Source organism: Emydura macquarii, unplaced genomic scaffold, assembly GCF_026122565.2.
Source record: "Emydura macquarii macquarii isolate MOO-44397 ecotype Brisbane River unplaced genomic scaffold, CSIRO-AGI_Emac_v2 contig_2975, whole genome shotgun sequence".
Classification (NCBI taxonomy): Eukaryota; Metazoa; Chordata; order Testudines; family Chelidae; genus Emydura; species Emydura macquarii.
Window position 1 is genome coordinate 6,054,309 of NW_027133112.1, and position 25,602 is coordinate 6,079,910.

A 25,602-nucleotide genomic window follows, 5' to 3' on the forward strand; every position below is an offset into this window, starting at 1 on the left:
TTCTGTACTGTAGCTAAGCATGTAATTGAAATTATTCCTAGAAATACCACTAGTGTCAGAGTAACTTTCTCTCTCTTTCTCTGGCTTCAAAAGGTCTCCATTGCATAGTTCCCAAAACTGTTCACTTTCTAAAGTTTAGGCCTGGAACTCTTGTTTGCTGTCATGTCTGGGTACAGAAATCCAAGTGGATCAGTCTGTTGGGATAAGCACTTGGGACCAGGTTTTTAAAAGTATTTAGGTGCTTAGTGGGATTTTTCAAAAGTGCCATCTGCCTCTTCAGGCAGCAAGATACCCTTCAGGGGCATTGGCTGACGTTTGTTGCAATTACAATACTCTGTCATCAGGTATACTTAACTGTAGGTAGGAGACAGGAAACATTATATAGTGAAGATTGCAAACTTACTTCCATTATAAACCCCTGTCTTTAATCACTCAGCAGTTTCAGCCTAAAGGTACTAACTTTTTCAGTATTGCATCTTGGTGCAAATGTCTTGTCAGACAGGTTTTGCTTGAGCTTTACAATTGCTTGGTTGATGGTGAGGGAAATAACTATAATAAACTACTCGCTCTTGCTCACAAATAGGCAAGAGCTGAGTTGAAAATGGCCAAAACCTGGATTCTGATAATTCTCAGTGAATCCTTTTTAAAGGAGACTGGATGGAAAGGCCCCAGGATTTAAAGGGGGTCTGGTGTTCTGGTCAAATCCTGCTGTACCCATGTGTTTTTCCCCTATAAAAGAAGGGATCAATCCATTGAAACAAATAGTGGGCAATATCAAAAGGCTTGACTGCTTCCTTGAGTCACTCTGTTCAAATTGGGTTGAAAGTTTCTCTGAGTGGTGCTCTGAGGTTCTGATCATCTCAGCAGTACTTGAGGAATAACATGTGGCTTTGTGTGTGGTACATCAGATGTCTAAATCCGCTGAATGCAGACTCCTGTAAAAATGGGGTGTGGTGGTGTATATGGAAAGACTGGGTCAACCCTTCATTTTACAATCTGGACCAAACTCTCTATCCAGACCTAGAAATGCTTTGGAGAAAAAAGTTCTATATAGAGTAGAGACAGCTAGCAAAGACAAAACTGCTGCAAAATAACGGAACCCTTTTGAAAGGGTACCCAATAATCCATAGTGCGTTTTGAAGAAGACAGGGTCTGGGGGCAGGGCACAGGATTATAACAAATTTTATCTGCACAATCCTTTTTTCGTCTTCCAGAAGATCTGGTCTGGGATATTGCCCCATCTTCCCAGAAAATTCATGCAACAACCTTTGGGGACAGGTTTGAAGCAAGACATTGGCTTTCTTTCTCCAGATTACATAAAGCAAGTCTTCTGGGCAGACTCTCAACCTTCCTCCGTTAACAAAGATAGTCCTTGCTTTGAGTTTACAATCCAAGTACAATATGAGATCTAACAGATAGATGGATACAACAAACCCAGGGAGAGAAGGATGCTATGTATCAGCACAGCTTACTTGCTGCTTAGACCTCACCCTCTTCTTCCTGACCCAGATATCAGAGCTGTATGTACAAATGTTGCAAATACATTGATGGAGAATGAGGAAGACTCCTCTTAGATACTTGCAAGGGCAACTTTTAGTCACCTCTGCATGTCTTCAACATGAAAACTCTGCCTAAAGAAGCAAGAGGCTAGTGGCTCTTCTTTTGAATGAAGAAATGGTTCTGTCCCCAGCACTCTGGTTCATACCCCTTTTTTCCTAATACCAGCTGCAATCTTTTATTTAAAAAAAAAAAAAAAAAAAAAAAAAAGAGAGAGAACCGGAGTTATAGGGTAAAATCCAGAGACCAAGTTCCTCCAATGCCTTGGAACTTGTGTAGTCACATCTCTATGCAAAATAGTGATGCTACTGTTCTGATGTGGTAGCATTATACAACCACTTTGCACAGATATAAATTATTAGAGAAGATGCGAGGTAGTGGCGAATCACTGGTTGGTGAGATTACATAAGAATACTTGCTTGCTAAATGGAGTTCCTTACTTTCGAACCTTGAATTTATTTAGTATATATTAGTGCATTGTTCCTTGTTTCTGAAAGCTTCTTCCTTCAAGCTGTTAACTTTCTAGTGTAATCCTAAGAAAGTTTGACTTGACTTTCGTCCAGAAATCGTTAAACTCCTGGACCAAACAAAGTTGCCTTTATTGGCCATGGAACTCCATTGGAAGAGGTGCTAATTGCTAGTGCCCTATGTGGATACAAACATGTGGATCCGCGTCCAATCTGCATCCGCAAGAATCGATTTACATCCGACCAACCATCCGCAGTCTCTCTCTTCTATAGCATCCACAACCACAGCTCTGGGCCCCCCAATCAGCTGTTTGGTGGCTAGCCCCATTGCAGCCACGGCTGCTGATCAGCTGTTCAGGGGCCAGCTGCTCCAGGGGCCCCACCGAAAAGCTGATCGGCAGCCCAAAGGCGTGGGAAGGGGAAACCTCAAAGGCTATGAGCTGCAGATAGCTGCTTCCCTGCCTTGTGAGATCTGCATCTGATCTACCATCTGCAAAAAATGGATTCGAACTGGTGACTAGTTAAGAGGCTGTCTGCTCTTAGGGGGGCAGAGATCTCAGATGCGAGTAGCATCTGATACTATGGTAATCAAACTAAGCAGCTAAACATCCTTATTTCTTGCACTAAGTAAGTCTGACACATGTCACTTCCTAGCCGGGCAGAATTTCAAATTAAGATGCCATGTAAACTTTTTAAAAAATGGGAGACACAAGGATGGAAAAACACATCCTAAAGCATTTCCTAGTTCCCTGTGAAGCCCTTTCTTGTGATCACCACAGCATCTATATGAGATGTAATGCTAACAGGTTACATTTTTGCCAAGGGAAAATCTTGCTTTCTCTTTTAATTAAGAAACCTTCTCCTAAGGCTCAGTGGCAATTGTCATGTCAGCCTTTTGCTGTTGAAAAGGCTGTAAACACTACATGCTTGAGCAGCAGTATCTACAGTCTGTAAGCCTGTGCCATTTTGGGCATGCTGGTTAGTGTGTGAAATCTTTAAAAACTGTCACTAAACACAATGGAGAAAAACACAAGTTGGCCCAGATATGTGGCATGTGCATTCATGTTTAATGTTGGAATTTCTGGTATGGCCAGTGACACAGGCCAACTTCTGCTGTACAGGCCGCAATCTAGATACTTAAGTACCATACTAAAAATAACATGACTATTTTAGACAGGGACCCAGTTAGAAAGAGAATAACCTGTAGCTCTCCAGTCAGTAATCTGAAGCAGTAGGCTGATATATGACACAATGCAAATAAACTGTACTATTCACAATGTTTTGCCTCCTCATGTGCCAGTTCAGCTATGACTACCGCACTGTGTTCTTAAAAACTTCTTCACAGGTAAAGGGTTCTCTTTTTGTAAAAGTGACTGACTGCTCTTTGTTTCATACTTCAATATGCAGCGTTTAACAGCATTACGGCTGCTAAATCCTCCAGCGGTGACTTTGTGAAATTCCTGGAAGGTAGTGTGTGGAAGGGGAGTAAAGAAGCTGCCTTAAGCAAATAATCCAGGTCACAAAACAATGGGAGGACAATGACCTGAATTGTGTAGGTGTGAGAGAGAGAGAGTCTGTCTCTTTCTCTGTGGAGCCAAGGAACGGGCTGGCGGGAGGAGAAGGTAACTTCCCTGGCTTCATCCATCAGCAACAAACCAGAGAGACAGTGATTTAAGTTACTGAAACATGGTTCTTTCTTTCATAACTTTGTGTTCAGGAGCTGCAGGCCAAATACTTTTTGCACAGTTAAGCTTCTGGCAATAGGCGCTTCTGCAGCGATTTCAGCAACTGTTGCGTTTTGTGATATTGCTTCACTGCCCATTCGATTGCTTGACAATCACAGTAAAGCATATAGCTTTCAAACATGAGCAACTTCAGTTTCGCTACATAAGGAAAAAAAATGGAATTCCAAACCTACCACTTGATTCCTCCAGTCTTTAAACATTTTAAAGTGAACAGTCACCTTGCACTTGATTTGCCTTTTAAAAAAAATTCTAAACAGTCTTCAGACTTACCTTTGCCTAAATTAGTTTCATGGTATCTTGGGCAGAATTTTTTAGTGTTTCAGAGATGCATGATTAAGTTCTCTATAGCTATTTTTGCTGTCACTTCTATCACAGTAATTTGAATGTATGAAAGACCTTGGGTCTGTTTGGTATGGAAGTCGTAATACTTTCTTGAAACTAGCATCAGTTTCACATTTAAACATGGACTTTCAATTAGCAAAAGAGAGATTTCTGAAGATTGAAAGCTTCTGTATACAATGGTCTCATTTTAAAGAGGCTCTTATTGGAGTTTGTGCAAACCTATGTATTCTTAAAAAAACTGAGATTTCAGTTTTTTCTTCCTATTTGCCCAGCCTAGTGTAGCAAAATAAAGAAGCATCTTCCTTGATCGTCATCTTACATGCCATTTTCAGTAATCTGCACTGACATCTGAAACCAGTTTTTGCATGTGAACTCTCCTGGGAAATGGGGTGTGGAAGACACCCTGGGTATGGACTGTGTTAAGTAGTTTGGGTAATATACCAGGAGGAAGAGGAGGGCAGCTCTTGTCACATGCTTGTCTGTCTGTCCAGCAATCCAGAAAACATCCATACTGCTGCAGCATACAAGAATTTATGTTAAATTTTCATATCCGGTGCCAAGTAACTATAATTACAGATCCACATCTAACTGTTAAAGGTGCAGCCCTGTGGAACTGAATCAGTGTGGCCTAGAGTTGTTCCTGGCTCTTGACACTGGCCTGCTGGATGGCCTTGAGCAAGCCACTTGCCCTCCCTGTACCTCTATTTTCCTATCTATATAACTGGGATAAAGATACTGATAAAGCACTATATTGTAAAGCACTATATGGAGCCAGCCAGAATAATACTTGGCTCTTAGATTGGTTTTAAACTCCATAGTCTGAGGTCAGTCCATAAAGTTTAAAGCCTAACTTAATTGCTGCTGTTACTGTTATGAAAGTGCAAGAATCCCCCTGGAGGCTTCACTTCACTCCTTTTCCACTTGCTCCCCAGCAATAAAAAAGTTTGGTGGTGGGTGAGTTTGGTGGAGGGGAAGGAAGGGACAGGATTGACTAGCTTGTGGTCTGTGTCTTGGCTTAAAACTACCAATAGGCTGCTTTTCTAGTCTGGTCTGTTTTGGCCATGTAACCTTGTCTGCATTCTGGCCTCTAGGTCCCAGCCAGCCATCATCTTGAAGCTGCTCTCTAATGTACCTGTTAATTACCTGCATTCTGGGCCTCTTCCTGTAGGCTAGTGGGTCTTCTTTCCCCACCTTCAGGCTACTGCTGTCTCTCTTCTGAACTTAGGGTCCCCCTTTGAAGTCCCAGTAACATGAGCTAGGAGTCTTAAACTAATATCTAAAAGCAGGCTGCAGCAGATTTGAAAATATTCAATAGATAAATTTCAATACAGAACACTTAATTTGTCTAACTTTTACTATAAAAAATTTGTTCCCTTGAATTCAAAGAATCACACGAAAGTGCTAAGCTAAAGAGGGGAATGGGAATTACTCAGGTATGTACTGAAACATTTTTAGTACCTCTTGAAGCATTGCTTTGTTATCTAGCAGCACTGGTGGTGGCTTTCTTGATATAGACATATTAAGATCAATAAATTTTACAAAGCTCTTTTACCAAAGAACTCTACATGGTCAGCGATATGATGCACCTAAATAAAGAGCTTTGGTGTTGTGATATGACTGCCTGGTATTGGCAGGACATTCTGTCTGTCAAACTTTCTTAAGGAACTAGCCAGGGATCAATCCACAAGGCACTTGATCTGCAAGGAGGCTACGTCCCTTTGGGATTTTCTATGATGATAACTTGTTTATGAAACTTAGTATTGCCTTGTGAATCTTGACACTTAGCTTCTTAATGCTACAGCCTGAATGACCCACTGTTGAGGTGGATGGGATGTTTTGTACCTCATTGTTTCAGGCTGCTTGAAGACTAAATGCAAGCCTGCATTAGTAAACATGGGAAGCCTTTTATTCACAATAATCAAGGCTAGAAATTTTTTAAAAATTTGGAATCCACTGCATAATTCAGTGGCAAATAGTGGATTTTGCAACAAACCGTACCTGCAAAATAACTGGTCTCTGTTTTCTCCTCCTGCTGTCCCTGCACTGCCCAGTTCTAATATTCTTGCGAGAGACAGACAATAGTGTCTTCTACTGCATTTCTGTCTTGCAGAATATTGCTTCTCCATATAGTGCTAACTACTGAAAGTCAGTGTCTCTGGTTGCTTCATAGGAAATATTAATAGTTAAAACTGTAAAAACATCTTTTATAGTAGAAGAAAAAATAGCACTAAGTTGTAATTGACAAAACTAAGTGCTTTACATGTTCATATCTGCTTTGTAGTCCCCAATTTACCTAATTCTCAGTTGGTCTCCTGTTGTCCAAAGTGAACTAGCAAGGTACTGTACAAACTGTTTAGGACTAAAAGCTATAAACTGAGCTACAAATGTGAAATAATCTCACATCTTACTGTGATTTACTATGAAATAGTCTCCCAAAGGATGTAGTGGAAGTTACATTGTCATTCAAAGGAAAAGTCAGTGATTAATTTGAATGTTTATGCACACTTCACTAAATATTTGTGCATGTATTTGCACATTAAACAGAACTTTTAGAACTTGCAGCATTGAGGTATTTCCCTAAATGAACACTTGTAGTGCCAGTGAATATCCCCATTTGATTCTCACTTGGCTGGAATTCCAATCTCACTTCCTCTGCCAAAGGAAACAGTAATAAGCAGATGACTGTATGAGGCTGGAGACTTCACTGATGGTTCTTCTGTGCACCTGCTGCTTAGTCCATCTAGAGATCCATGGATTTATCCCAGCTATTCCTGTGCTCAGATGCAGAATCAAGAGTTTTTTGCGTTTGTTAGTTCCTTCAGCTGGCACATTTAGAACACCACTTCCACTGCAAGAAGGTAGAGCAAGTCCTTTCTGTGCTCTTCTCAGGGTTGTTCTCTGAGTACTTTTGCCACGTTCTCCCTCCTCTGATTTTTGCTTTTGGACTCCTTTCTTATTTAAAATCCTGTTAAACTTGTACTCTCCTGGAGACTAAACCTGCATATACCAAAAGGTGGTGGGTGAGCCACCAACAAGGTTGAAGGGTCAAAGTGCATTCCTACTCCATTCCATAGTCCTGGGCTTCCTATCATGGAAATGTCCTTGGATTTGCTTAGCGTTCTTGCTCCCCCTTAATAGGTGGTGGGGTCTAACACTATATATCTCTGCTTGGGTGGTCATTTAGTGTGAATAGCTGCAGTGCCTGCCTCTGCCGCTTCTCCTGGCTTTCCCAGCAGCAGAGGGAAACTGACATTTTTGTTACTTCGCTGACAATGGTGAATGGTGGTAATGTAATTTTACTGGTGTGTTGTGAAATGTGTTGCTATTAGGGAAACCTGTGCACCTGTTTTTCTGCATCCTTGGGATGAGAGCACTGCATAGGCTTGTATTTGGAAGGTTAACTCTCCTAAAGCTACAGTTTAGACTTATGGATTAGGCCTGTCTCTGCTAGCCAGAGAGATGATCTTTTATTCACCACTAGAAAGTAAACTTATCAAAATCTGCTGTTTCAAGATGTCTGGGTGTGTGTGTATATGCAATACTCTTTTTTTTTTTTTTGGTCACTGTTCTGACTTCTGCTCCAGATTAGGGAAATTGAAAATCTCTTGCTATTCTTTTATGCCTCCCTAATAATAAAGATGAGATACGGAGTTTGAGTTGGAAATGGGCAAACTGGTTAAGATAAATGATAACCAATAGTAAAACTTAGCTGGCTTTTCTATCTCTAGTTTACAGGAGGGATTCTCCTCTTGCAGCATCATAAAGGGATCAGAAATTCTCTCTGGCCAGCTAAGTGGGGTTTTTTTGTTTGTTTGTTTTGTTTTGTTTTTAATCTGATGCAGGCATTGCATGAGATTTCTTGAAAAGCCAAACACAGGTCACCTTGCAAGCAATAGGTTAGAGGTGGGGCTGGGGATAACCTGGGTCTGCTGGAGAGGTAAAGGAATAAGGCCTCAGTACATAGCACCACAATGAGTCTGGCTGGTGCTGTTGCCCAGGGGCAGCTAGGGCTGGGTTGCTGAAATAAAGACCACTCCTTCAGGGCTTAGAGTAGTGGGTCTCAACCTATTTACCATTGTGGGAAGTTTTCTGTGTGGTGTTGTGTGGATGCAGCCCACATGGTATATACCAGCGGTTCTCAACCGCTGCCGAATCCGCTGCCGAAAGTGTGTCTCCCCCCCGGTGGTACTCGGGGGGGCGGGGGGAAGGTTGAGAACCGCTGGTATATACTATCTCTGTATGGCTCTGAGGGTGTCACATGGGCTACAGCTGTGTGCTGATTGGGCTGCAAGTGGGTTGCAGGTTGAGAACCACTGGCTTAGAGCTACCTTAGCTCCCTTCTCCTGGGCTACATCGAAGTGGTCTGTGTCATGGTCTGTGTCTACGGGAGGAGCAGCATGCTATCCCACCCTGTTTTTATCCAAAGCAGAAAGCGCGCGCTCTCTCTCTCTCTCTCTCTCTCTCTCTCTCTCTCTGTAGGCGTGGTTAATATGAGATTGTACTGAAAAATTCACTAGTAAAAGACTTATGGACTTCACCTTATGGGTGAAGTTGGAATAAATTCAAGTTATGGTAGTGATGTTTGTTTAAACCTCAATTTTATCTAAAATTAAAGAATCATTGGAAAAAAAACCCTTATTTGCATTATTGTTTCATGAACCATTAGTAGCAGATAAAAATTCAGCTTCTCTGTGATTAACAGAGTCTTCTGTGAATGAGACTTTAGGTAAAGCAGAGATGGAGTTTTATCAGGAGGATGACATTTTTTGGCTTTCTTTAGCAAGGAAATCTGATTTATATACAACATTATGTACTGCTTTCAGAACCTCTTTACTGTATTTATATGAGGAGAGGTTAGAAAATTTCTGTCAACAGAAAAGTCTAGGGAAGAGAGGAAACTCTATATACATGCCTGGTGAGACATAGAATTCAGAAGGCGTGAATAAGTATCATCTGAATGGAATCTTATTTCTCCACTAATCCTGTATCACAGCTGGTATTTGGGCATTTCAACTATTTCATATGACCTGGTAAACATGGAGGGTCTGCATGTGATGCACCTTCAGCTTCTCCCAACAACTTCTAAAATGTTTTGCATTGAAAATTACATGAGCAGCGAATCCAGCTTAAAATCTGGGGGCAGCATCAAACTGCCTTTTTTGTTCTACTAACTTTTTGTTCTGGGATGCAAGGGACGTGGGAGCGATAAGGGCTTGGGGTGCTAGGCTCGATTAGGTTCCCTGCCACATAAAGTCTAATGTTAAGCAAAGGACATGGGACCTTGCCTCCAACATGTTACAGTCATACAATGGGTAATATCTGCAGTCTTTTTATGCTGAGGTGCTTTAGCAATTGTCACTATGGGCGTGGACAACAGTGGTAAAATGTGTATGCAGACACTTTGGAGCTTGATCAACAGTGGGAGAGTTTACTGAAGTCTCTGGATGCAGCTTGTTTGGGGGTCCCAGGATTGGAGTTGCAGGTTTGAATAGAGATGCATTTTTATAAGGGCATGAGGATTCTTCTTGGAAAGCACCTCCCTACTTTGTGGCTCTAACTGGTGCTATTTGTTCCATATCCATGAACACTAAAATAATCTTATTCATTGTAACTCACTCGATACAGTTAACTCAATACAGTTGAAACAGTTTCTTATTAATCTTGGTAATGAAGATACTTCTGCTATTTTCTATTTGCACATTTGCTCAGGCTGCTGGAAATGATGAAGTTCTAGCCAGATTCTCTTTAAGTAGACCCAGAAGGATTTTTGTTTTTGTTTTTGTTTTTAAATTTTGGTAAATGTAACTTTCACTATAGGGACAGAAATGTTTTTCATCATGTGTTGATAATTGAAATGTACAGATAGGCAAAATAAGAAAAGTGCTGCTTTGAGAACTTATTTGAGTTTGATTTAAGGAGATTTACTTCATACATTTTGACATGTGATGTTGAAGATTTGTGTGTTTAATGGTGATAAAGCTTTAACTTTTTGAATTTCAGTATCTGTAATTAGATAGTCTGACCTTCCCTCAATTTCCCACAACTTTGAAAATTTAAATAAAAATTAAAAAAAGCTCACGTAAAGATTGTTAGCCACTATCTCGTAACTCTGAATAAAACATTATGGTGGTTCTTTCAAAAGTTTACAACTGAGCATTGACTTAATACAGCTTTGAAACTTTACTATGCAGAAGAAAAATGCTGCTTTCCCTTCATTTTTTAGAAAGTTACATTTAACACAATACTATGCTTTTTTTTTTTTTTTTTTCTCTGCTGCCTGATTGCATAACACTGAGTTTCTACTGTAACTATATATATAATAATAATACAATTTAAATAAATAAGTCTCAAATTCTGCCAGGCCAACCTTTCAGTCATCCTGAAAGAACAGGAAAGTAGCTGCTTCTAATGTAGATTAGTTGGCAAAATGTCATAATTCAAGTCAAGGATTTGGCATTGGGCCCTTCTACCATTCCAGTTAAAATAATTTTTATAGACTACTTCATTCTCTTACTTTTTTCCAGCACTACCATTTTAAAGGGTGTGTTTGAGGAAACACAAAGGCTTTGACTCTCTCTCCCTTCCCCCCTCCCCTCAAATAGATTCCAAGAGCAGAAGGGACTATTATAATCATCTAGCCTGACCTCCTATATAACACAGGCCAAAGAACTTCCCCAAAATATTTCCTTTTGAACCAGAGCATATCCTTTAAAAAAAGACAACCAATCTTGATTTTAAAAACGGTCAGTGATGGAGCATCCACCATGACCCTTGGTAAAATGTCCTAGTGGTTAATTACTCTTATGGTTAATATAACCCTGTCATTATTGAGTTTCCAATCATCTATTGACTTTAAGGGTCAAAGGAGGAGATAGAGTTCCTTTACTCCTTGTAGGCCTCCTATCTGCAGGAGTAAGTCAATAATAAATGAATTTACACTAATAAACACAAGGCATGTGATCAGATGAGTGCACTTCAATTTAACATGAACACACACACACTCCTACAAAATTAACTCATTCACAAGTTTCTTTTGTTCAGTGTATACTCTGTTTGGAAAAGGAAGCAATAAGACTCTAAGCCAAACATGTCCTACCTCCAAGTTCATCGTTTGGCAGTGTGCAAGTGTCTTTCTCAGTGGGTCATTGTACTTGCTTGAGGTGGCTGGGCTGTCCACCCACAAGAAGTAGGAGATGATGCCCTTTGAGACACTTTTGGGCACAGAGTCCAAGCATAATTTTTTTTTGGGCCCAGTACAAACTTGTAACACTGGCTCCCTCCCACACATAATGGGGGTTGCAGCCTGGGCTGGACCCCCTAGGGCCTCTGGGCCCTGGTAAGGTGTAACCTTCCCCCTCTCCCTCCCCCCCACCCCCCCATATGGGGCCCTGCTTGGGCATGCCTGCGCTTCCTGAAACCAAAAATCCCAGCCCACACTCTACATCAGAGTGCCAGTAACTGTTGGGCATTCTTAAACACTTAATCCAGCTCAACACTTGATAGCAGTTACTTAAATGCAGCTAAATTTCTTCCCTTCATTGTTGACCTCCAAATAAATTTGAATGGCTGGAATAAGGCCCATTATACATTCCTGCAATGGCTTCTCAAGTAACTTTATGGGTGCCATAATGTCGTATCCCATTGAATTACAAGGGATTTTTTGGAGGGTTCAATTTCTCTTAATTGGATATCAGTCTTTATTTGAAAAATGGTCCAGTCCCATTATCTTTAAATAATCCATCTCCTAAAAATCTTTTTTTTTTAATTCCCCCTTAAGTAAATTACAGCTCCAGCAATCTTAGTAATGATCACACAACATAAAATAATAGCTGTGTATAATGGTCATAGGCTTCTGTCTGTTTGAGGGAGTTACCAGTTTCCCTTTAACTAACCAATCTTAAGTAAGACATCAGTCACCAGCAGCAATCCTGAAAAATTGAACCTTCCATAACTGAAAAGTTAGTTGGACATGTAATGGAAAGTCAAATTAGTAATAGGTTCTAATAACACATGCTACTGATTTGATATGTGGATGCATTGCAAAGCCAATTTCTATATTACTATTTTTAGGGTGCACACTAGAATAAGTATTTTCTCATTGAGCACCACAGTATAGCAGTCGATCAATATACTCTGTCAAATTAAAGGATTACAAAATGTGCCATATAATTGAGCTCTTTGAGTCTGTCTATTTAGCTTAATAAAGAGAAGGTTAAGGGATGACTTGATCAGTCTGTAAGTACCTACATGGGGAACAAAGATTTAATAATTGGCTCTTCAGTCAAGCAGAATAAGGTAAAACACAATCCAATAGCTGGAAGTTGGAGCTAGACAGATTCAGACTGGAAAGAAGGTGTGAATTTTTAATGCTGAGTGTAATTATTTATTGGAACAATTTACCAAGGATTGTGGTGGATTCTCCATTACTGCCATATTTAAATAAAGATGTTTTTCAAAAGATATACTCAAAGAATTGTTTTGGGAAAGGTCTATGGCCAGACGTTGATCCTTTCTGACCTTAGATTTGATTCATAGATTCCACGTCCAATTCTTTCAGCTAATTCCATGTCCAATTCTTTCAGCTAACATGGTGAGAAAAAACTGAGGTCAGTGGCCAAAAGCTACATTAATGCAGAGTTAAGGTTGCTTGGTGATAGGTCATCCCACTGCAGAACATTGAGCTGGGCAAAATTCGAACTTCAGAAAACCAGGAGAGATTGCCCAGGCAACCTTCACTCAGCCTTCATTCAGGAATGACCCGATATACCTCATGAACACTCATACATTTTACTTTGTCACTCACAGTTTACGTCCTTTTACAACCCATTCACTCACCCACAGGATTCTGTCTAATGCTATTGAATGACAAGAACATCCATGCAAGCCTGTGGATTTTAGAACACTTAGAAGCATCAGCCTTTAAACAGCAAGCATAGAATGATGTTTGTTTTGAGCAGGGGCTCCTCTACATATCTGTCTGCAGTATAGGAGGCTCTGAATGGTTTGAGGTGGCCTATTTCTCTGTGTCATGTTCTCAACTGAATGGGAACATCCCATGGAGATGAATACAACCTGAAACCGTAGCTCTGATGTGGGTGAACCACTCCATCAATCTCCGGGGATGTAGCCATCACCCTCCTGAGTGCTTTAAGGCCTGTGATATACATGAAGTATACATGTTCTCAGCTCCATGCTCCAAAGAGGCAGAACTTCCCCCCAGATCCTGATCATATGGCGGGGGTCTTGGACCATGCCAAAAGGGGAAGTCTGTTCCTCCAAGAACCCAGCTCACATGAGGGGGAGGAGGGGTGTTCAATCCCTGTAGATGGTCACATATCCAAAGTAAGGAACAACAGTGGGGAAGGTGGATAAAAGCAAAGTCCATTCAGTTAGGGTAGTTGAGGCCTATTCACAACCATTGATTAGGAGGTGAGAATGTGTGATCAGTGACCATTACTACTTGGTTGCTGCTGTAACCTCTAATTAATCTGCTAACAAAGTCTTTCTATTCTGTGATCCTGAGAACTAGTAGACGCTTCGGATTTCCACACTGGCTGTGAATCGCTTCTGACTCTCTCTCTGTGTGTGTGTGTGTGTGTGTGTGTGTGTGTGTGTGTGTGTGTGTGTGTGTGTGTGTGTGTGTGTGTGTGTGTGTGTGTGTGTGTGTGTGTGTGTGTGTGTGTGTGTGTGTGTGTGTGTGTGTGTGTTGGGGGGGGTGCATGGTCACTTTGGGGGCGTGTAAGGAGCTCCCCAGAGTCTCGTCCAAGGGGACTCCCGGGGGAGCTCAGGCGGAGCAGGGGTGCTGAACGCTCTGAGGCCAGATTCAGGAGGTAGCTGCACTGGTGTGTGGAGACCCGGGGGCAGACTCCGAGCACTAGAGTCCTGCCTGGCTTGGCCTGAGTGGTTCCAGAGTGCCATTCCTGGGGGACTCTGTCACACTAACGCCCTCCCATGCCCCAATGAGGCACCCCCAATTTTAGAGCAATCCAATTAACTGTTCACATTTTAGAGCACTTACAGGAGTCAAGCTTTAAAGCATATGAAATACATTTTTCTGTATTGGCATATGCATGGTGTAAAAAATGTCCATTTTCTTAAATATAGTTCTCTATTTTGGGTCCCTCAAAGAATTTAGTAGGGGCCACACACTACCTTGGGTAACACTCAACAGACTGATGCCATTTTGATTCACAAATAACTAGTAGTTTGATCTCGCGCTCTCTCTCTCTCTCTCTCTCTCTAGCTAAAATAAAATAACCAACATAAAAGCTTTTTTTTTTTTTTTTTTAAACGGCTATTTTTTTCAGGGCTTGTCTCTGGATCTCCATACTCAAAAGACTCCAAATTTGTCATCCTATCCTGCACCCTCCTGAAGCACACCAAATTTCAAACAAATCCAACTAAGCAGTGAACCTACAGTGCCAAGTGAGGGTTCCTTTACAAAGTAGAACATTTAGGGTTTTAGACCAACAGATTTGCAGTTAATAGTGGTGAGAGGGCAGGAACAATTCTCTTTGCTTCCACAACTGAATACAAAAATGGCATCTGGACCTGTATTAGGCCCTTTCATCTATGTTTGTGTAGTGCCTGTTCTCTCTTTAAGATGCTACATGCTTTTGAATAACTCAAATTACGCCTTAAGTGATACTCCGCTAGACTGTACTCAGACTTTGTGCTCAAAGTACCTCAAATTGGGCAACTTGTTTATATCATAAATTTGTCTAAGTAGGGAGGAGAACAAGCCATCCTGGAAGCATTTTTAAATATCAGACACAAAAGTGACTGTCAATAGCTAGGTACTCTAAGGTAACTTTGAATCATCTGCACTCCTCCTCCTCCTCCTCTCCTCCCCCCCCCCCGCCCCCCCCCGTAACATTCTTTTGGTCTGTCTCTCAAAAATCAAAGGCATGGTCACTTTCTGTATTAGAAATGCAAAATTCCCATCTTTGGATGAAGGACACAATATTGAAGAATGCCTCGGATGCATTTTTGGTACCTGAGTTGCTTTTGAAAATGAGACTTTGGCACATATATCACATGGACACTCTTGAAAATTTTCCCTGAAATCTGGACTTTGTGATAGTGCATGGTAAAACTATTCTTTCCTCTACTAGAATATTGGGGAGCAAAACTGAAAGGAGTGTGATGGCAAAACAATTACTGAAACGGCTATCTAGTAAAGCATTGAAAGGTTTAAACTTTTAAAATAACCTCTTTATTCCTCCCCATCCCTCCCTAACAACCCATCTACTATATGAACATACACACTCTTCTGACCAACATTTTTATTTTATTTTTTAAAGAAATACTTGGGTATTTAAACTGATTATCTCAGACTGTTACCAGATTCATATGCTTGTAGTACAGCTGTTATGGTGATATTTAGGCTCCGGCAATCTTCCAGATTCTTATGCGATCTTAATTCAAAAGAATCTTAATTAAGCACAGAATGACTAATGTTGAATTGTCACTTGTTACATCAGCCACTTGCTGTAACTTTTAAAATAAAACCGTAACTTCATGGAGGGTGGTTCTGACTAAAGGATATAAAAGATTATAACTACTTGTCTGTCCTGTAATCTATAGATTTTAATGATCCATGCTGACCAGCAGATACTCTAGGTGTTTCTTTTCGTCTTGTAAGCCAACAGTGTTTCACTGTAAGGAAACTAACACTGTAAGTCCTTGTGTGGACACTCTTTTATTTTGGAATAAGAATGTCTACACAGTAAGTTGTACCAGGGTAACAATAAATATGCTTGTAAACTTCCCCAAGTAGACAGGCCCTAACAGCCTGTCATAGGCCTGCTCCTGTACAGCTGTTTGGGGTTTTGTGTATATTTTTGCAGCTCTGTAGCTAGACTGCTCCCCAGCTACCACTAAGGTAAGGCCTCCACTCTCTGACTTCCTTGAGATCTGCAGAGAAGTCCTGAGAAGGTCTTCTGATCCTTCCTTCCTGGCTCATGCTGTCGATGGAAGAAGGTACCTCTCCCAACTCTTCCCACCCCTGTGTAGAGGTTTAGGACATACAGTATAGAGTTTCCCTCACTGGGTCCCAGAAAACTTAATTATGAAATAAACAGTGAAGTAAACAAAGCAGTTCATTAAATGTCACTTGCAAAGGAAACAGTACTGGGTTTGTACTCTTCCCTTTCTTTGCTGCTGCTTTGTATAGAGGGTTGGAAAGGTTTTTTTGTTTAAAAAGTTTTTTTTTTCCTGCACTAGAAGATGCTAGAATTTGAGAAGCAGTGAAGTGATGACAGTGAGTGTCAAGAAACTAAAAGATATGTAACGTGTCGGAGAAGAGATTTTCAAGCACTGCATAAAAATTGGGTCGGCTATCTTGTCAGTGCCGCTGTGACTTCAGTGAGTAATGCTTCTGGGAAAAGCACTTTTGTTAAAGAGCTCAACAAATGAGAGCTCCCTAAGGATTTTTTTCTAGAGTTTGAGTTGTGTATTGTGAAAACCTGAGATACTGAGATTTCTTTTTTTATAGCAGGGAGAAAATATGGAGAAGCTTGTCTATAGAATTAAAAAAAAAAAAAAAAATACACCTTCCAGCTGCCTTCTGTACGTCATGAAAGTGCATGAGCCCTCTCTTCAAAATCCTCCAGAGGTTGCCTTTTAACTCTGCTTCTAAAGTGTTGGCAGGCTACCACCTTTGTTTCTCTACTCTTAACTACTTTGTATGGCTTTTTTCTTGGATTTAAAGTGTTTGTCTGGCAGATGGAACATGTAAAACTTGGAAAAGCCTCTGTTGGCAGAGTGACCATACCATTGCAATCTTCCAATTGCCTTGTATGGTGGTAAGCTAAGCCAGAGCCTGTGCGCTTATTGAGTGCAATGCAATTTATCCTTTTTTCCAGCAAATATCAAACAAGGAGGTGATGCACCAGAAGACTGAGCTGATGGCTGCCTGTAATTAAGTAGCAGCTTGCACTATTGCCTAGGAAATGTTGGAATCTTTTTGTTCTTAGGATCGTTTTTTTCCCACACACTCTAATGTTGAGAAACTGATTCGCACACAGTAGCAATGTTCAAGTTGCACACCAGGAAATGTTCCCCTATACTAACCCGGAGTGTGAACTTCTTTCCCTGTGATCACAAAAAAGGTATTCTAACGTCTGAAAGACTGAGATTTTAAATCTATACTTCTAAACATTATACTATTTAAAAATAGGGGAGCCATACAAAACATAGGTCTGTGATGGCCACTGAAATCTGATCTGAGTTTGTTATACCTCTTTTATGGGGCCTGTATGAGGAACACCTCTTATGGAATGATGGCAATTTAAACTTTGTTAGATTTTTGTACATATTGTTTGAGCTGGTATTTGCTGATAGCCATCCTCTTTTATCTCTTGAATATGCTAATTGCGTGTGACTTTGTCCTCAGAGTCTTCACAAGCTTGGAGAATTCCTCTTCTCTACTCCTAGGTGAAGCCTGTGTTTGGCTCTTACAAACTTTCTTATGATCTGTGCTGTTTAGTTTAGTTTACAAGAAAAAATCTTTCAAGCATAGACCACATACTGTGAAGGTCTCTTGCAGGCAGATATTCTGAAAATAATAAAGCATAAAGTGATGTAATGATATAATGAACTTGTTTAAGCATTTAAAAATGTATAAAGATGGAGTGAGTAATGTCTGTTCTAGAAGTACAGAAAATATTTGAATAGCTAAGAGTAGATGACATATTTTGTTGCCTAAGCTCATGACTGTTCAAAATAGGCTAATGATTGGACTAATTTTGGTCACTTAAAACATTTACAAAAGGAAAAAACAATAAACACAAACTTTTAACTCACACAATCAACTTTCATAAAGAAACCTGAAAATAAGTAGGATTAATCGCTTATAGTTGCTGGTATCCACTAAAACTGGTTTGGGGGAGGGGGGAAACTTTTCCTTACCCAGCAGAAAACTTTGAAGGTGAGAAAAATCATTCTTTGTCTGCCATAGAAACTTCCCCTAGACGCTCTACAGTCCAGCCTGTAGAAGAGAATGAGGACATAAGGTGACCAGACTAGAATTCCCATGAAACACTGCGGCAGCATATCAAAATGGAAATGTTTGTTTTGAGGCATTGACTTGTTTTTGACCAAAAAAATAAAAAATAAAATTTGCACATAATTTTCGGACACTCTTTGGAAAACTTTGTTTTGTCAATAACCTAATTTTCAGTCAAAACAGTTCTGATGGAAAATATTTGACCAGTGCTGTTGCCTATTTATCAAGGGTAAACACAAAGCTCTATTAATCTCTGAGATTCTTTGCAGAGTACAAATGAAGCAGTGAGACTAAAATTTGGCACTTTGAAAATGTGTACAGTTCATGAGCAAAGTATCTAATGTTGTTAACATGCACCTCGCATAATTGCTACTCAAGCTTTTACTATTTGTGTCTTGTATCTAAGACTAAATGTATTCATGTAAAATTCCATCTTGGTTGATCACTATTTCATTGTATGATTTGTGTATTATGAGTGATTTTTAAACACATTCTCTACATCTCAGGCTTACACTACTTCATCTTTCTGCCCTGACTGAGCCAAATATTACATGGGCAATTTACTGTTGCACAAGTGTAATTAAGACCTCTCACTCATCCCCCTAACTGAGATTGTCTTGCTCTCATCTAAGTGCATATGGACATGTGGCAGGATACATTTCAACTCAAGTCACCTTTTTATGTGATTTGGTGAATAATGACACTTTCTGACTCTTGCTTTCCTGCTATTAAATTCTTTTGCTTTTCCTGTTGATCATGCTTCTCAAATTCAATATTAAATATAAACTTAGTAGGTACTAGCCAACTATGTGGGATTTTACTGTACTGCCAAATCCTTGTCAATGAATTGAAATGGCAACATCTTAGAATTAAAAACCTTAAGAAGGGAGTTGCTATTTTTGTGGGTGGGGGTTTATTCAAACACCCAAAACAGTGAGCATATTTTGATGAGATCAGACTAAAAACTTGGATCGAACATACTAAGCAACCTCCCACCCACCACACATACCTCTCCCGAAACTGGAAAGGCTGACTGTTGTAGGTTACTTTTATAAGAATGCTGAAAGTGCCAGAACTCAAGGCTGAAGGCATGCAGAAAGAGTTCCCAAATATATCCTACTTTGAGTTAGGGAATAAGCAGGGGAATGACTGATATAGCAGGGTGTCCCAGATTCCATACTAAAATTAGTATGTGAATATGGAAAGAGTGTAAGCCCTGAGCTGACAAACAATTTAGGTGACATGAGACCACTTTAGGTTAGTTGAGATAGTAAAATGCTGTTGCCCTTGAGGGCCCAAGTAAAGTTAGGTAAACTGGCAAAACAATTATGTATGAAATTGTCGACATGAAGATAGTGTATGTTGGAAGGAATAATTTGAATTGTTCATACATCTTATCAAACTTTGGACTAGAGACTTGGCCTATTCCCTGCATGCACACCCTCTGCTTTTAAAATTTTAAAATGCTGGTGGTTTTGGAAAAATGCAGAGAGCTTCAACCTTAGTCCAGTCTGATTTGGGTTTGCTGGAACAATCTCTATAGAGCTTTTATTGAATGCCCAGACTACTTAAAGTGGTCTCTAGATTTAAAAAAAAGTATGTATCTGCAGCCATAGAGGCAGAAAATCCAAACAGCTAAATACTATTTTGAAGAGCTAATATTTTCATTTAAGATTAAATGCTTGTATAAATTGAGACATTGCAGTGGGAAACATAGTGCTTCTAACTACACAAACATACCCATGTTTTTGTTTGTGGTCCTTGACTTTGTGTATACATGTTCAGAGTACTGTACTTAAAGCATGGCCACAGGAGATGGATTATTTTAGTCGTGTTGCTGCTTTGTTTTTTATTTGACATTAATAATCCAGAATTTTGATATGCCAATGAAGTGTGCCATGGCTAGGCTGAGCAAATGAACCTGGCTAGTAAAATCTATGCATAGTTAAGAAGGTGGTAACATTGGATTCTTTCGTTTTGTCATACTTTGCACAATTTAAGAAACTTAGAAGGTTTATGAATAGTGTCAAAGTTTTTTCACTTGCAAAATTGCTAGTTCTGGTAAATACTAAATTGTCTAGCAAAATGTCTTCAACTCCTAACTTTCAAAAACTGAACAAATGAAGTGGTCAAAAGTTCGTTCTGTCTCAGATTTATTGTTCTTTATTGGAGTGGTACACTAGGGTTTGAGATTTCAATGGTAAAGTAATATGCTTTGTATTACTAAAAAACGGTTACTTTGAAAAACTGTTTTCAAACAGACAGGAGAGGTGCATGGTTTTAAATCAGTGCAGATGTATGACTAACTAGGAATGATATAATTTAAAGATTATTGCTTTCCCTGTTACTGCAATGTTCACAAATGAATACCGAAGAATATGCTGTGAAACAAATATCTTGCTATGCAATATTGCCTAGAATAACTGTTTTGTTGTAACTGATGATCTTCCACTGGCATCACTGAGATGTAGTGGAAATTAAAGCACTCTCTAGTGTTGACACATTGTTCTAGTATTGTTTGGAAACATATTAAAACTTCTTGCCATAATCCAGATTTCTCTATTTAGGACCCTGGTTAAATCCACTCTGTATGTTGGGGATCACTGAAATGTCTAACTAGAGAAATTCTGTGGATGTTGCTTTTAAATATAAACTTATAATTGTTCCAGTACAAAATTGATTTCTCTCTTCACCCCTTTTCCCACTCTCCCTGATCTATCTGAACTTTCAAGCCAATAAAATAATTCCTTTAAGTGCTACTATTACCTTTATAGCACCTTCAGAATATCTTCTTCAGACTCTAGCCAACTTAGCTTTTGATGTGCCTACAAAACCCTGTACTATGCAAGATAGAAGCTTAGGCACATGTCTGCTAAGTTAATATGAATCTTCTGAAATGGGTTCAAGTGTGTGCTTTAAAATCAGGAGAATTGAGGCACGGTGTATTCTAAGTGTGTTGCCTTCTGTCATTCTAGCAAAAACAGCCCTGGTGACAACTGAATGTCCACATTTGAGGAGTGGAAGTTAGATGGTCTTAGCCATGCCTATTGTTTGCATGTTTAAAGATACAATGTGTCTGGGTGTCCTAGCAGGTGTACCAAAAGGGCATCATGCCATAGTCCAATAAAGAGAGCGTTGTTAGACGCTTAAGATCTTTTTCCCGTATGACTAATGCAAGGTTTAAGTATTACATTTTAAGTAATCTGCACAGATAAATTAGCAGCATACCATGTAACTCAAAGTAATAGGGTGTACAAATCCTATACTTTTATTAACAGTAGTGTTTATTTTAGGTAGCTGTTGGTTTTCTTATGCCAAATCTCTCTGTGGAGAAGGAAATCTGTAACAATTTGCTTAAAGGAGCTGTTAAGGCTAATTCAAAGTTTTATTAGAAACTCTATTCTTTTCCTAGAAGTAAAGTAGTTTTTGAATAATTAGGATGCATTGTTTTACATAATTGAAGTTCCTTTGAAACCCACAAATTAACTTAAAACAAAAAACCTTGTGCTGTCGCTCCAAAGCAAGCCTACCTTGCAGAATGAGTGATTGGCACCTTTCTAGACCGCATCCCTGTGATGGGATGTCTCCCATTACACCAAAGCAGCATGTTTGCTAGCAAGCGCTCTATTTTAGGGTCATCCTTGTTGTCAGACTGCCTTTGTCGATATGGACTATCTGTTCAGACACAACTTAGCTTTTCAAGGATCCCTAAATCAGTAAATGATCACATTTCTTGCAGCCATGGGGTTCAGAGTGTCTCTGTGTGAAGTAGTTTACATGCATTTTAGCACACGATCATATTCTAATATAACTTATGTATGTCTCGTTTAGTTTTGCTGAAATCTAGCATTTCTAGTTCTGAAGACTTCACACTGTAAAATGATGCACAGTTTCCATTCAGGTTGATTTCTAAAACATGCAAACTCTTGCAATTTATCTTCAGGAATATTAAGGCTTCAGAGTCGGCGTTTGTGGTTTTTTTTTTTTTTTTTTTTTCAAGAAGTCGTTTAGCTATTCTACTGTTGATAGCTTAGCTTACAAGTAAAAAGCTAGTTAGTGGTTTGGCCTTGTGCTGTGGGACACACCTATTGGCAGCCTGACACTCACCCCAATTCCACTCAAATCAGGGTGAAAGTTAAACACCTTAGGGAATGTGTTCTCTAGTCGGTTTTCCCCCTCTTACCTGAGCTTCTGACAAATTCCCTCCATTTTACCATAGTGCAGGTCCCTGGGGGACAAAAGTGGAAAGTGCTAGTGTAGAGACTGCCACTCCACTAACCACCATGTCCAGTCGAGCTCTGAGGTCTAGATGATGCTGTGATTTAAAAACTACAGTGGCTGCCATCCCCATCTACGCCAGTGGGGAATGAGGGTTGGGAAGAGTGCAGTAGGTGAGGATCATGCTCTAAACGGTCACGGTTTGGCATTTATTCCTTTTGAAAGTGGTACTGTTTCTTGACGCACCAAGGGTTATCCTGTGACTCCTCACGCCACCGCAATAATTCCCATTTTATCGAAGTGCTTTCTACAATTGTCAGGAGAAGAAATGTTTTACTGGGGCAGAACTGCAAACACTGGCTTAGGTATCCCTTTACTTAAGGGTTAGTAATATATTAACTATTTACATTGTACAGTGAAGGTTCAAAAGTTCACTGAGAACATGCAGGTTCATGAACATGAATCACTCTGAAAAAGCTGTACAGGGGTGGGAAGGGTAGGGGGCTCAAAGATATAAATATATAAAGTAGGTAAAGGTGAACTGTCAAGTGTGTAAGTACCTGGAGACTGAGCTATCACTTACTGGCTTATATCCAGAATTTCTCCCACAACAAAAAGGCACCATTCCAACTTTCTTTTTTTGGAAGGGTGGCCTGTGATTATTTGTATTATGGTCATGCTTAGAACCCCATTCGTGGATTAGGGCCAAACCTAGAACAGAAAATGGTCTCTGTGCCCCAGAAAGGAATGAATTGGAGGTATGTAAACTTGTTCTTTTGGGGTAGGAATGGAAGCCCATTACAAGTGTCATGCATTGAAAATACTCCGTCACCAGCCTCCTCTGTTAAGGGGCAGTTAGCTCAAGATCCACAGTTAAGCTTAACAGTTGAACGCGAGCATGGGGGAAGTGATCTGTAGCAGTCCATTTCATTTTTGCAGCTGGCAGCAAGTTGCTTCTGCTCTAATGCAGAGACGATGTGTAGCTGTTGATAGTTGGGAGGCACAATTTAAAGGTTCTGGTGATATGCAGCAGGGTTCAGGGCAGGGCCTATAAACTCTGGCAGAAATCGGGGGAGGCACGTAACCCCATGTGACCCTTCCCTCCCACGCCACACATTTCCTCTGCTCTAATGGGCTCAAAGCTCCAACTAGGAGATGAGGCTCAGGTGGCACATGATACGCTCTGGACTGCAGTGACTGACTTGACTGGCTTCTAGACCAGCAGGCCTTAAATTGTAGGCTTTTTTTTTGTTTATTTGTTTAAATGTGAAGCTGCTATAAAAATGAACAGGGTAGAAGCTCATTAGGAGGATATTCTTTATTGGCTTAATTGTTTTCCCCCGTCTTTTTACCCTGGACTGCATCTAACTGGAAGGAAATGGTCACAGACAAATGCAGGATATTCTGTGGGACATCTGAAGCATGACACCAGAAGTGTCCAAGGGAAAAGACAAGGAGGTTACTAGTGGTAATGCGTGGAGGTTCTGGCAACTGTTTTTTCTTCACATGAAAATGGTCTGGTCTGTAATTCTTCTCTGAGGTGCCTCTGTTTGCGTTAAATCCTTTTCCCTCTCCTATCATTTCATTGATAATCTGTCCTTTAAGCATGCAGATATAGAGCTACTGGGGGGGAGGGGAGGGAAATCAATTATCTGGACTTTGTCACCTACAGTAGTGATTTTAATAAAGATAGTGCTCAAGTTAGGAAATACCAGTTTTGCAGTTGCCCATACAAACTGAATTGTGCAGAGCTCGGCATGGATGCACGAGTGGAGAATGAAGAAGGGGGTCGTGGAAAAAAACATTAATCATACAATTAAAAGATCTAATGCATACTCATGTGGGTGTTCTCAAGGAAAATGAGAACAGTTTAATTTATAGTGATAGGTTCCCCAGTTTTAAATGTGTGGAATAGTTGACGGGTGTTCAGTCTTGCTAAAGGCTATAGTCTAAAATGTAAATATAGACACTAATTCATAGAATGTGAAATAAAGGGCGACTGATAGAACTCTTATGGGTGGAGAAGTATGCTTTATCTCACTTCATGGCTTTAGGGGTGTGCAGGCTGGGGAGATCTAGAGGGCAGTGACTGCTTTAATACTTCCCATCAGGAGTGAATTTTTGAATCATGTCACTTAGGTGGAGTGGGAGACTAGGTTTCATTAACTTGTGACCAGTGATTGCATCTAGTCAAAATTCTGAGTAGGGTACAGTTGCCGCTATTAGTGAGCACTCTGCGAAAAGTTAGACTGTCTTACTTGATTTCACACTGGTAACTCTTCTCTTCTCTTCTCCCCCCCCCCCCCTGCCCCCGCCCCCCAAGAAAGCCTGAATAAGGCTGTATTTATGATGATCGGTCTAGTCTTAGAAGGATTTTGCTGTGATTCATTTCTGAAATTCAGAGGAAGCTTATGAAGTAAAATCTGAGTATATGAGGAATCCACCTCCAAAATGAGAAGAGTTCCTCCATAAGCTACTTAAACCGGGGACATGCAAGTAGATCAGGAGTAATCCAATTTGACAATAGTTTGCCCTCTTATCAGGGCTGTCTAATCTGGTATTGAATGAAAAAGCATTAAAGCAAGCAGACTTATTCTCCCAGGCTATAAAAATACTACTGCAGACTCCTGACCTGCAGATGGGCTCCTCCAAGCTGATGCAAGTACTTACCGTTTCTTATTATTCTGCCCCACCTCTGTCCCTCTCAAACTGATTTTCAGTCATATGTCGTCATGCCTTCAGTATGGTGTTTGTTTGTTTGTTCTCTGCAGGTGCTGTGAAGCAGTAGATGTAATTTGAAGAAAAATTGGAAGAACAAATGGCTTTAGCAGGCTGCCCAGACTCCTTTTTACACCGTCCTTACCGGATAGTAAGTGTTTAACTATGTGGTGTGTGGGTTGGTTGGAGAGGGAAACATTTGAAACATTGCATTGCAATGTGGTGGAGTTGAAATAAAACTGAAGTTTTAGTATCTGCCTAGCAGTAGTCTGAATTTGACTGATGGTTAATAACAGTGACTTCAACATCATCCGTGGACCACTCCATTCACTAATCCATATATTCTGCAAGCAAATATGAGACCTATTTTCAGCTAATTGAATAGGTCGTATTGATTGCTAAGGACTCTTATTGCGCTCAGATCTTCCCATTCGTACTGGTAGGCCACACCTCTTTCTGGCAGAGTGACAGACAACAGCACCAATAAAATATGGAAATATCTGTTCCAGAAAAAGTAGCCGAATCTACTGCATATTAAATAAAAAGA

The 25,602-nt window shown here is 40.1% G+C and overlaps 1 protein-coding gene across 3 annotated transcripts in view; it reads left to right on the forward strand.

Annotated features, from left to right (window-relative positions):
* Positions 1-25,602, forward strand: part of GRB10 (growth factor receptor bound protein 10) — a 205,171-nt gene that overhangs the window by 16,725 nt on the left and 162,844 nt on the right. For all 3 annotated transcript variants that reach the window (XM_067569995.1, XM_067569994.1, XM_067569996.1), the window contains one exon: positions 25,109-25,206. In XM_067569995.1, coding sequence (XP_067426096.1) covers positions 25,156-25,206 — 51 coding nt within the window. In that variant the 5' untranslated portion in view covers positions 25,109-25,155. The remainder of the gene's footprint in view (positions 1-25,108; positions 25,207-25,602) is intronic.